General features: G+C 33.5%; 1 protein-coding gene across 1 annotated transcript; it reads right to left on the bottom strand.

Annotated features, from left to right (window-relative positions):
• Window positions 1–269: 269 nt before the first annotated feature.
• LOC141676662 (B3 domain-containing transcription repressor VAL2) lies at window positions 270–9,749 on the bottom strand. Its single transcript, XM_074482354.1, has 13 exons — window positions 9,549–9,749; window positions 9,203–9,446; window positions 7,056–7,137; window positions 6,852–6,953; window positions 5,785–6,470; window positions 5,403–5,499; window positions 5,150–5,324; window positions 3,852–3,928; window positions 3,301–3,723; window positions 2,294–2,343; window positions 2,091–2,204; window positions 1,939–2,006; window positions 270–1,388 (listed from the first exon to the last, which is right to left on the bottom strand). Exons 2-13 carry the CDS (start codon window positions 9,319–9,321, stop codon window positions 598–600), a joined length of 2,784 nt encoding a protein of 927 aa, XP_074338455.1. The 5' UTR covers window positions 9,322–9,446; window positions 9,549–9,749; the 3' UTR covers window positions 270–597.
• Window positions 9,750–14,146: the final 4,397 nt, after the last annotated feature.

Here is a 14,146-nt window from a genome sequence, read left to right as displayed (position 1 = left end):
ATATATTATGAGAACAAAAATTCTCTAAATATCGTAAAACGGAGGAAGTATTATTTTTCTTATTATTTCAGTTAGATTTATATGATCAACCAGGATGCCCCAAGCTCAAGGTAATCAACACAGGAAGAGTCGGTCGCACAACTAAGATATCTGCAAGTTAATTACTGGACCAGGCATGATGATGCAGGTCCCTATGTCACTCACTCTCTCATTTTCTACATTTTTTCCAATACCAATATATGTTTTTCTTATCTCCGTAAATTATCTCCAACAATGAATAAAACATTCCAATAACAGGGACCTTATACTTCCATTACAAACCTAATAGCTAAACAATTATCTGTTTACAATATATACAACTCACGCAGATAGAAGAAAAAAATATCTACTATATTTCAACTAATTAGAGAGAACACATATATCATCAGGCAAATTGATGGGAATCCTAGCAAAATATGATGCTGTCCCAACCCGACCTCCTCTGTCTAGGCAACCCTCAAAACTGTCAATCCAACCCAAAGATGACCAAAGAAATTTAGACGTCGTACATCGTAGAAGAAAAATCATGGAAGAAAAACATAATAATACCCTCACTAGTCACAACGGCTCGGTGCCATTTTGAAATAGTTCAGAAACCTTGTCATCACTTCCTGGTTCCTTGCCCTGATCCTCCAGCATTATGGATTGGTTCTGATGAGGCTGCCCCTCACTCTCTGTAGCAGCTTGTGGCAAGGCATGTGATCCTGAACTAGTCTGATGCTCAGATAGTAAGCTAGTAAGACCAGTCTGCTTCAGATAGGTCTCCAAAGGACGGGAAGCTACTTGGAGAAGACTCACCATGCTTACTCTAGTTGACTTGACAGGGAAGTCCTCCCCGGGCTGACAATTTAAGTCTAATTCATCTGCGTAAGTATCAATATCCTTTCCAGGTTGATCGTTTCTTTGATCCATATCCATAGCTTGTGGCTTACTTCCTGATCTACTTTTATCATCTAACAGATTAATTAGAGACCTACCACCTTGCCTAGAACTGCTCTCTACTTCCAGTTCTTCTTTAGGACCCCATATAAATTGATTCCTCTGAGCAATTTCTGCTTCCAAGTCTGATTGACGCTTCTTTTTACGTAACATTAGGGTCTTGAAACGGCGTTTAACTGTCATGCATACGTTGCATGTGCATGTTGGCTTGTGTTTTCCTTTGCCACTAGGAGGCTGGATGCATACAATGCAAGAGCAACCTGGGCGATGTCTAGGATGTCTTGTTGTTGTAGCTACCGGACTACTCACATCACCTTGACCAGGGCTACCAGACAAGATACCTGGGGTGCTAGAATCGTGCTCCAGTGTTGGCATCTGATTAAAAACTGCAATTCTCCGTCTTTTGAAATCTATTAATCAGCGAAAAACTGAAGTGAGAATTCCAAAGTAGAAGAAAAGCGATACATCATTAAGACCAAATTTAAGCAGGGAAAAATTGAAGTAGAAGAAAAAATGTCCATGGACTTCCTTCCAAGCAGTTAATAGGCTTAAATATAATGGACAATTCAAGCTAATCTTATAAAGGAAGAATATTTGTGATAAATATTCAAGAACTGACTGACCCAAGAAGTAAGGACCGATCTCTCTATGATTATTTATAAGGTTAGCTAGACGAGCTTGTAAATGAAAGACAGTTTAAATTTTTCTTATAAAGGTTGTACCAGGTTAGGTAAGGCTGACTTCGATTTTGTTCTATTTCAGATATATAAAATATAGCTCATTAGTTGAGCAGAGGTTTTAATCTATTTTCTGAAGGAAAGAGTATATCTTTTATGTATAGACTTTCATGTCAATTTGGCAACACATGAGCCCTGACAACTCTTTTATCTGAGTCTCACAAACGATGAGTGAAATTCAATGTGGGTTAGTCAATATAACACCTCATCCCTGATACTATACCATTGTTCATTTTGAGAAGTTGCTCAAGTTCCGAGGGGCTCAACTCATCTGGTGCAGAACATGAACACCTGAAGACGAATTATATTAGCATACAGTAATATCTACTTTGTGAATTAAATTCAGATCTGCAATCCTCGTACAACAATACTTGCCTGCTGCGATCCCAAACATTTTCCTGACATCTCCATGTGGGAGGAAGAAGAAAATCGGATGGCAATCTTCGCCACTTAAAGCAACAGTCGCATGTTGTCCACTGCTCTTGCTCCCTGTATCATCAAATCAGCAATTAACTTAACTAATCCATGCATCCCAAAAAAACTTAAGTTTCTTGAATCAGGAAAAATAGAACTGTTACCCAGATGACCGGGCAATAAAAATGCTCCTCTTTCCCAAAACAGGTGGTGCCTACATAGTAACAGACGGAAGCATTAGACAGATATCAGCTTATATACAAAGTACGTATTTTTAAATAAGAGTTTTCAGTTTTCAGATCCTTTGCATTTCCCTTGCACACGTGACCTTCTGGAGTTCACAACTACCAGCTCATAATGAATGACTATGGCCAATAAACTGTCAAAGTAGGCATGCGACCTTGTTTATTACGATAGAAGTTTTCAAATTCTCTATTAGACTTCCTTCATCCAACTTAAATTAAAAAAAATATATTAGGTGATGCGAGACCAAATTTTTAAATAGCATCCCACATTTTTTGACATGATTATGGCCATTTTCATTATTTCCCCCTTGCATTAACTGAAACGTTTCTTTCTGCCATTCTCAAAAAAAATATTTATATCCTTAAGAAAAAGTGATCACCTGGGTCAAAACAAGACTCCAAGTCTCCAAATTTCATAGTGCTGGGAAATGAGCAATAAATTGTGTCACTTACCAGATTTTGTCTTTACCTAACTGCTTAATCTATAATTTATTTTAGTTTTAGAAGCCTCTTCTAAAAGAAGAACAAAAATTACGGAATTTAATTTATTCAAATTTAAATTATAAAGGTGTCCACTAAAATATATACCATTAAGCATATTATATAATATATATATATATATATATTTGAATAACAAATGATCCCGAAAGTTCGTTACTTTGTTGGCTTGAATTGATCTAGCATAATCACATTAACCATAATCCACTACAATTTGCCAGCACCATATTGGCAATTATTTCCTACCATGTATCAGAAATACTTCTGAAATAAAAAATGCATACCAACACTGCACTTTCATGCTGTGTTCCTCAGTCCACTTCATTTCTGGTTAGTATTTTTTTTGTATAATTTTCTAAAGAGTCTGGTTATAGATATTGCAGTTTACCTGAAGACCATATGAAAATAATTTAATAGTGCTGACTTACTTCATACTCTTCAAATTCATGGTCTTCGATTGTGACAGTGGTTGGCTGGATACTAGCAGGAGGGTGGAGCATCTCCTGTACTTCCTCCCAAGTGAGTTTTAACTCTAGCGCTTCTTGGTTATCAATGAGCAACCTCTTACTCTTCGACCCTATATTTCTACTTCTTTTTCTCTCAGGAGCCAGCAATGTTGGTGGCAATGAACCAATGATCCCCTGGCTTCCATGCTTATCAGTCACGTGCCAAGCATCTCCACTAGATGAGCTCAATTGTTTTGAGAATACCTTTGTATGAGGATCTGTGCTTCTGTTCATGGATTGGAGAAGACCAGAGTAACCATTCATAATAGGTAGATTATCAGCAACACCCGATAAGAAAGGTTCACTTGCAAAAAACTCGTTATGTTTGCCAGTGAAATGGGAATCCTGGTCAGCAAATTAATTACTCAGTTACACAATTCAAGTATATATTAATCTGACAGTATGCTATGATGAATATATTTCTGTAGAGACTCCTAAGCAGTTGAAAAATAAACTTTCTAGAGAAGTGGTACCTGCATCACAATATTATTTGAGGCTTTACGGAAGCCCATAAGAAGTTTTCCTTCTGGATCCATACGGCTGAACGTAACTGCAAAGTTACATATCAAACTCAGAAAGACGAACTAATAGGAAAGCTCTAAAGTTCAGCTATATAATAATGATACAGATATACATCCACTTTATAGACCAGAAAGATATATTTAAGTCAATTTAAGAGAGTTGGACTGCTAGCTAAAACAGTTGTTGCTAAATCTATACTCCTTATTAAAAAGGGAAATATTGTTTCGGTGGAATACTATAGTCCAAAATCCCAAATTTTGGTTATCACTAAATAATTTCTTTTAATTAATTTTATCGATTTTCTACAAGACTACAACTATGTAATCATGCAAGACTTATTTATTTTACCATGATCTTTATTAACAAGGGAAATAATGTTTTAGTGTAACACAATAGTATACCAAAGTACCAAATTTTCGTTATCACTAAATAATTAAATTCAGATGATGTTATCGGGTTCGATTCTCTACGATACAAGATTTATTAATTTTATTTCAATTCTTTGGTTTCACCGGGGTTTGATTCCCTATAAGTACATAATTTAATAATATTTATTTATTATATATTTTCATCCTAATTCACCCGGATTTGAATCCCTATAACTACATAACTGAGTAATATTTCCTTATTATATATATTCAACCTCATTTCAAATTCAATTTTCTACAACTACATTATTTAATATTGGTATTTTAATCTCGACATTTACTTCACACTAATTAACCACCAAGTATTCTATAACACATGTCATGAAGTTTACAAGGAAGTACACTGGGGTGAAGATACCTTCCTTATTGACTAATCTGTATATAAATCAATACATTGTCGACTAAAAATATTCAAAAATTCCAAATTCACTTGAATGCTGTCAAAATTAATAGCTTTACTATGCTTTTTTGCACATTGTAGTCTGTAGATCTCTTGTTCCTTTCCAGAACTGATTTTTACCTTAAAGATAATTATTGAAAACACTAATTACATACATGCACATAAATAAGGTTTTCCGATTGTCAATATACAAGCTTCATCTTAAGAACACTCGGAAAAGGAGAAAGGAGATCAAAAGTCACTACAGGATTTCTCTATCCTCTCTAGAAAAATAGTCATATTCATATCACTCAGCAGCATGCATGCATATTGCATACACACAAAGGGAAGTGAAAAGCATAATTACCATTGAAAAGTTAATCATGCACAAAATGCTTATGATTCTACTATATAATCAAGTAACGTGTGCCTTAAAGTGTACCAGTGTCTCCAGCTTGTAATTGCATGGACTGTATGCAAGGAGTTACACCCTCCAGAACATACATTCTGCTGTTATTGTTTGGCCAAAATCTGAACTGAAAAACCCATTCTTTGCCCTTTACATCTTGAATTCTCACAGGAATGCCCTCAGGTTGGGAGATTGGTGGAAAATATGCCTGGAAATACAGTTCTAATTATAAGAGAGATCAAAAGCATTCGAAAAACATAAATCAGTATATGTTAAGAGACCTTACTTCTGCACATGCCTTCGGGAGTACCAAACGACCTATACGACCAGCATCACTGGCGCTCAGAATTTTTTCAAATAATGGGACGATGGTGGAATTTGAGCTAGAAGCATGTTGGTCAAGGAACCATAGTATTAACAGATATATCTATACTTGCCAATATAACCTCGATGCATTAATAACTCGATAAACTAATATATTTTATTTTTATCAGTCCCGAATATAATAAATAGTGTATAACTTACATTAATTATCCTTTTTACTAATTAAATAAATTTTTTTGGCAGCAAGATATTTATTAATACAGTAGAATGTTCACGGGTGCATATATAAACTTTAGAAATAATTGACAATATGGCAAGTAAAGAAAAGGGAAGGTTGTGGATACTCTCCAGATATTTGCTGCAACTCTTGCTCCGTTATTCTGGGCCAGTAACGAGGAAGCAACTGACTTTTAATTCGTCCCTCAACAGGCGGTCGTGCTACACGCATTTGTGACATTGTACTAGCATTGGGATCCAATCCTGCAGTAAGAACAGGCTTTGATGCCTTAGGCAATAGACAGTGGGACCTAGATCCGTGTTGATAGGAAGAAACAGGTCTATCCGATTCCATCATTTCGCATACCACATTTGGCAATGAATGTGTTGCATTTGGCAATGAATGCGGGATTAGAGATTGAGCAACCAAGGAAATGGTTAAATTTGTATGTACTGGTGATCCACATACATCTTTGACATCCGGAGTATTTTTATCTGCTTTTGTTTTGATATCAAGAGACGATCCAGATCCAGCAGTTAATTGGCTATAGTTAGATAAACATGTATTCCTAGCATCGGCAGACGGGGGTATGGATCCTTCTAGTTTCATTTGATACCATGACCTGGCCGTACTATCATTCTGTGGTGGGAGGAACTGCTTTGGGCCATTATTATTGGAAAAGTTGGCACATTGCTTAAATTTACTGTTATGAATGCTGCCGACACTGATTTGATTGTCCAAGGAAGAAGAATGTGTTTCTCCGGCATACTTCTCCAGTGAAGTGCCAAATCTTGTAGGACTTTCGGCACCTGTCTGCAATGAAGCTCAGATGAAGAAACATAAGAATACTATGCCTCACTTGGACTTTTGAAATTTAAATCCTATATATATAATATATACAAGGCTTAATGCTAGAGCAAACTGTAAACTTCATAAAATATTTGGCATGAGGGACTTTAATTTATGGCTATAGCTGATAGAACATTTAGGAAAAGTTGTGAGATGGAATTAGTATAAACCTCCTTTGTCTCCACAGTTTTAGAGAGCCATGTGAGCAACGCCCTTACAAATAGTGAACATAGATGTAATACGTTCAAATAAGGTACACAATAAAGCTTTTGTGTGTGCGTGAGGGATATATATATATATATTATATATATTTAAAGAGAGAGAATTTAGCTTAATTAGCCTTACAGGTTGAACTCCCGAACTTTTCGCACACCTAATACAAATCACACCACTACTGTCAAGTATCTCAAGCAAAGAGCTAGACGCGATGCATCCACAATGGAGACGCTGTAGTCAAAAGATATTTAAGAACATGAGAACGAGATGGATAGGTTAAATAGGCGGAATTCTTCCCAAGAAAAAATGAATAGAATTTAGTTGTGAGGTTACCTTGCCGCATGATATGCACTCTCTCCAACCAGTGTCATCTGAATGAAACACGTCACAGAAGGATAGCTGCTCATACAAAGTCCTGAGGTAAATCGGTAATAGTTTACAAAAGAGAGAATATAAGAATGTATTAGAAGCTGTAAGGTGCTCTTAAGCATGCGGCATGCCATGTAATTATCCAAAGCAAATAAAATCCCCATAGATTGAGGAGGCAACATTAATTGAGAACAAGTGTGGAAAGTAAATGGGATAGCCATTGACAAGTAGTACTGAATTGTGTAATTAATTCCTCGCTCGATTTTTTAATATTTGTCGTTTGACTTTTCTACGCACATTTCAAAGTGCTTTAACAATATATACATCTATCTATATCTATACTATATTATTAAAGTCAAAACATTCAAAATTTGGTTGAATATTAGTTTGGAATGGCAAGTTAAAGATCTTTTAAAGTAGATAGACTAGAACCATTAGATCTATTACTAAAAATATTTCAAATTTGAATATCTAATGAGAAATGCTAGAATCCCCAAAAACGTTACCGAAAGTTGAGTTGTCGTAGTGCTCTTAGTTATTTCCTCATTAATGAAATGGACCCATCGTGCATTAATATGAGTTCCACGAATGAAATAACGCCACGTGTCATTTGGGAACATTATTTGGATCCTTTTCGGGATATGTAGCATTGCTCATATGTAATATCTAAAATACTAACAACGGTTTAAGATCAGAATCATGTCAACAACATATTATAAATACACATTATATTATTAGTTCTTTTTTCACAAGATTCATAGTATTAGTTCTAAAGATACAACACCCTTTTTGAATTATAAGGGGCCAACACCCTTAAAAACTAGTATTACTATTACTAATAATTTAAAAATCCTAAACCATGCATAACATAAAAAAATATAATGTATTAAAAGAAACATGTATAGGGCTGCACAGAATTCCGGTCTGGACCTGAAACCCGAACCGGACCGGGTCTACTGGTCCAAGACCTGCACCTGACCGGGGTATGTCCGGTCTCCGGTCCTTCTAATTGAAAAAATCCGGTCTTCGGTCCGGTCCGGTCCAAGACCTGAAATAATCCGGTCCAGACCTGAATTCATATATATAATTATTTTATCTTTAATTTATATCTTATAAGATCATATATAAATATTAAATATTCACCAATATCATATTTTATTGATCCAAGTTAATAGATAATAAATTTAATATAATAAAATAGATTGATACTACACTTTAAATTACTAAATTTCGTAATTCATGTAATTAAGATATTCATACTCTTAAGATTTTATATTTACTTTTAAAATAATAAAATATGTACTTACTTTTAAATTTTTATTGACGTACCAAGTAACAAAATTTTTAATGTATATAAATTTGAAAAAAAAATAAAATAAAATTATATAAATAAATTTTTTATATAAATATTAATTAAATCGGTCCAAACCGGTCCGGTCCCGGTCCAATCCGGTCCGGTCTCAAGACCGGATAGAGACGGTTCGGTCCTCGGTCCTTAATTCTGAAAAAATCTGGTCTTCGGTCCGGTCCGGGTCGGTCCGGTCCGGTTTTTGACCTTTGTGCAGCCCTAAACATGTGCATCGTTATTGGTTATACTATTAAAAACTGAACATTATAATTCGTAGTCGGTAGTATTTAACTTGACCAGCAAAGAGATTAAAGGTTGGACATCAAAACATACTTAACTTACTACCAAAGGTTGGACATCGTTATTGGTTATACTATTAAAAACTGAATATTATAATTCGTAGTCGGTAGTATTTAACTTGACTAGCAAAGAGATTAAAGGTTGGACATCAAAACATACTTAACTTACTACCAAAGAGATTAAAGGTTCGACATCAACAAACATACTAAAATTAAATATCAGTAGCAACATATTAAAATTTAATACTGATAGCTAATAGGTAATAGCAACGAAATGTGTGGTGAAAAGTGATTAGACATAAATCAAAAATTGGAATGAGTAGCTTAATGTATTCGGAAGCTGAACAGAAACTAGTATGGATACAATTAGAATAGCTAAGCATTGATGTTAGATGTTTTGTAATCTCGAAAAATAAGTGATAGTAGAAGGAAATCCTACAAAGCAGGGGAGGAGTGTTACTGACCCGCAGGTGTTACAAAGACTGGAAAAGGCGGCACCGGATCGCAGAGGCCAGCCTTGTTTGAAATCAGCACTAGGAACAACAGCGCCACACAAGGCATTCATGCATATTTTAGAAGCCATACAGATTTGGTGTTGGTGTTGTTGATTAAGCAAGTGATTGAAGAACAGCACTAACTAACTAACTTAATTAATTTCTAATTAATCAGCAACTCAAGCAGTAAGTCAACCTGCCTGCCATATCAAAGCTAATAAAAGAAGGAAGCAAGGTCACTTTTGCAGGAGAAGATAATAGTAATAATTTATTAATTTAATTAAAAAATAAATGAAAGAGAAGATGTTATAATTACCTTAAAACAAGAAGCAGAAGAAGCAGAGCAATAGCAGAAACTAATAGTTAATTGAAGTTGTGATAGCATAGCAGCATAAAATGAATGAATGTTTTTTTAGATGGACGATTGAGGGGTAGGTAAGTGAAGCAAAAGCGTCATGGGATCATTATGAGGAACAAGACGAACAATCCCAATAATATTACTATTAATCAATTTAATAACTCATAGTATTGCGTATTATCCTATCATCTATATACTCCCTCTCTCCTATCAATTTCTTCCAATTCTTTTAACTTTCAAAACTTATTAAAAATAGACTATGGATATCGCAACTTTCCCACTTTTCCTCACTTTTCACAATATTTTTACTCCACTATCTCTTTTTTATATATTATAAATTAATGGGTTCCACCACTCTACTCATTTTTTTTTCTCTTTTTCATTAATTTATACATATTTTTTAATAGTGTTCAAAACAAATCTAAAGAATTGACCGGAACGGAGGAAGCATGAAATTAATATATAGTAGAAAATAAGAAATGCATGCAGCTGGTGTTAAATTAATTAGTGAAAGATGACAAGACTTGAAGCAACAGGCAACAGCAACAGCAACCTTGGGGCTACTTTACCAAACTCACGCCACCACCAGCAGCCCACTCCCAGTCTCGTGCCTTTTTATTTATTTTCCCTGCTGGCCTTTCTCTACTAATTATAATAGGGGTAGTGGTATTTCAACTAATTTCACTGGTTTTTTCTTCTATATTTCTATTTAGTACAAACTTATATCTCGTATACTCTCTCCGATTTTCTAACTTCCTAATTCATTTCTTAAATTTACTTTTTAGAGTTAGGTTACATCAAGATCCCCTTTAATAATTATTTTTGTTTAAAGTTTAGCCATCGATTCTCCTGTAACCGCTGGCTTCTTGTTTGGTCTCACTCGTTAACTGATTGTTAATTTCTTTAAAAGGAAATTTCATTATTTTTCGATTATTAATCAATACTAGTTATATTCCGTGTCAAATATGAGCCGGGTTAATTTATTTAAATAATTTTAAAAATTATAATAGTATAAATATCATATCAAAAATTTTAACTTTTATTCAGAAAATCTAACCTAAACCAGTGTTACAGAAATTGGTAATCGGGGAAGATCGGTAACATGACCTTATAAGGATTAATCGGTAAATCGGGGATTAATCGGAAGGATTAATCGAAGCAAAAATCGAATGTATTTTAATAATATTTATTTTTAAATGTTTTTTTGACTAAATAAACAATTTTGAAGATATATATATAGAAGAATGATCAAATACAAATACAAATTAAAATAGAAATTTAGAACCAATCTAAACCATTAGATCTACCCAATCTAATGGTCCCCCTAAAACACACCCCCCACACACCCAATTTCAGTTTTTCCCCTCCGTTTTTAATTTGATATTTCCCGTCAAACCGTAATTTTTTTTTAAAATCCGATTTCACTGTATTTTTCTACATCTCTCAACGGTCGATTTGCATACCATATGTGTATATTTCGAATTAATTTTAAAAAAAAAATTATTTGATTTCTAATTTCTATTCTAAATTGGTTTCTATTGGAATAACCCCCATATATATACACACAAATTTGACATTGTAATTTCAAACTGTACATTTCTATTATTATATTATGTATATTATAACATTATCATTCTTAAAATATACACACAATTTTTGTATATAATGCTGAGGACACGTGCATAGTTATGTGTGCCTCTTTTTAATTAAAAATAATAGTTTTGAGTTTTGAGCTTTGAGCATCTGCCTTCTCCCTCCTTTCCCTATAACCATTTATGTATGTAGACACATGTTTGTGTTTTCAGATTTCCTAATCTTCTGCTCTTCTATCTGCAAACTTTTTGTTGAAAACGTATTTACCAAATGACCCGATTTCTACCGAGTTGACTCGATTTTCGCCGATTTTAACTCAGTTGACCGGAAAACGTTTTTTCCGGCGATTTTGCCTTTTCAGATCGGTGAGCCTCCGATCTCCGATTACCCGGCCAATTAATCGGCGATTTGTGCGATTTTTAGAACTATGACCTAAACTATTAAGTACGATATTTATGTTATGATTATAATAAAAAGATTATCATTATTATACGATTTCAAAAATTTTATTATCTCTTTAAAATATACTATTGAGTCATATGGAAAATAGTATTACTAAGTTAAAATCAATATAAGAAATGTAATTAAAAAACGGGTAAAATAATACACATAAATTATAAGTCACATAAAAGTAAAAGAAGAATAAAAATTATACATTTAGAGTTACAATGAAATTAAAAAAGGGTGAAATCAAAAGTTGATGAAACAAAAAACGCATAATATATTGAATAGCAATACACAAGAAAATTATGAACACAAAGATTAACGCCAAAAAGGTGAAATAAAAATAAAATCAAAATTAATAAAATCATAAGACATATAGAAATGTAAGAAAACACAAATAAAATTAAACTTAATAAAGTTATAATACATGCAGGAATATAAGATAACAAAAATAAAACTGAACTTAATATATAGAATCACAAGATATGTAGAAGTCTAAGATATACATACAGGAATAAAAGTGTAACCAAAAATTTTTGTACAATTAAAAGACATACAAAAGTAAATTATAAAATATACATGAATGAATAGGTGAAACCAAAAATTAGTGGTATCAAGAATTGGTGAAACCAAAATTAATATTTGTGTATCACTTAAAAAAGTTTTCTCTTATTAATAAAGGTTATTAAATGTATAAATATAAGATAACAAAAAAAATCGAACTTAATAGAATTATAAGACATTTAAAATTATAAGATATACATACACAAATAAAGGTGTAACCAAAAGTTTTAGTAAAATTAAAAGATATACAAAAGTCGAATTCTAAGATATACATAAATTAATAAGTGAAACCAAAGGTCGGTGGTACCAAAAAAACAGTAAAACCAAAATTAATACTTGTGTACCACTTAAAAAGAGATTTCGATTATTAAAAAAGGTTATTAATGGCGAATGATAAGACATATTCATTGTCCTTTTAAGGGATTGGATAACTATTCGGATGGTAATATCGATGAAACATGACTTACAGGCGTTTATTTTGTTACTCATTTTTATAAGCACCGGGTTTAATTCTCACACTCAGATTACCTCTTATAAGAAGTTAATTGGTAGAGATTGTGAGGCATTTGAATCAGAAAATGATGTGTCTCGTTTAGTTGATCAGTGGCTTTGTGGTGATTGTATGAGTAGGCATTTTGTTGACAAATATTGTAAGCATGTAAATTATAATTTGTTTCACCTGCAGCATTTGAGTTATACGGTTCCATTTTCTACTATTTTCAGGGTATTTCTCCACTTGATTATGTCCTTAAAAGCGTTGTTAATTTCACATTCACCGTGCATATTGTCCAGCCTCGTGTCTTAGATGTTACTATACTTGACAAAGTGTTCCAACGCTCATTTCAAGCGATAAAAACATTCCTCTGGCATGTAGGTTTGCCTGTTCTCGTGTTTTGTTAAGGCTATTTTGACTACGATTGTCAGCAATCCTTCCTCCTGCGATGCTTAGATACGACTTCTAATTTTACATGCATGTACCTAAAGGGTGTTCATCCTCAGTGATCATCGAGAGAAAAGATCTTATACCAAAAATGTCATGCTACATAAGCTTAATCATTATTTTTTGACAACTTGAGGAGACATCAGTCCCACTTAATCCTAAACTAAATTATCACCCTACGAGGATAAGGTTAAATAATATTTGATGGAAATTCCGGATGGTCATTATTCAACACCAGTCAAGGTCTTGACATCATCTGATGTTGCTCCAAACACTCCAAACACAAGGCTTTTACTTGAAGGGAAATACCCTGAGAAACTTTCTTTTTTAATGCCTAATTTCTTTTATGATGAACGCCCTCTTTTGACAAATATTGAAACTACTCGTCGTTGCATCAAATCCTTTCTAAAAGTTATTTCATGTGGGCGAGATGGGTTGAGGGCTCAACATCTAGTAGATGCATGTCGTCGTGATGAGTCTACTTTGGCTAAAGAGCTTCTTGTATTCATTACTTCTGTTGTTAATTTATGGCTACAAGGTAATTGCCCAATTTTTCTAGCAGATATGTCGTAAGCGCTCCAAATTTTTCGAACAAATTCGAACTCGACTTAACAAGGACTCAGTTAGTTAAGAACGTGAGCTCGACTTCGAACACATAAATTTTTTAGCTAAGAAACGAGCTCAAACTTTTAGTTTATTCGGCTTGAGTTCGAATCAAACTCGGTTTGAACTCGTTCGGCTCGATCAACCTGTTAAAAATCGGAAAATACAGCATTTTCAGAATATTTTTATAGTGATTACCCTTGTTTTTAACAATTTGTTTTGAATAAAAAGCCATCATAAATTTAAAAAGAAATATACATAAAAGTTTACATCAATTGCCAAAAATACATATAAAATTCTTTCAAATGACTCTTTCAATGTTCTAGATTACATTTTAAAAATTTTAAACAAGAATAAACTTCCATAACAAGTTATAGAGGAATAAGTAGATCTTTGTTGTACTTAACTGCTA

Source organism: Apium graveolens, chromosome 8 (genome assembly GCF_009905375.1).
Source record: "Apium graveolens cultivar Ventura chromosome 8, ASM990537v1, whole genome shotgun sequence".
Classification (NCBI taxonomy): Eukaryota; Viridiplantae; Streptophyta; class Magnoliopsida; order Apiales; family Apiaceae; genus Apium; species Apium graveolens.
Note: the sequence above shows the minus strand (reverse complement) of the source record. Positions and strands in the feature narration are given on the sequence as shown.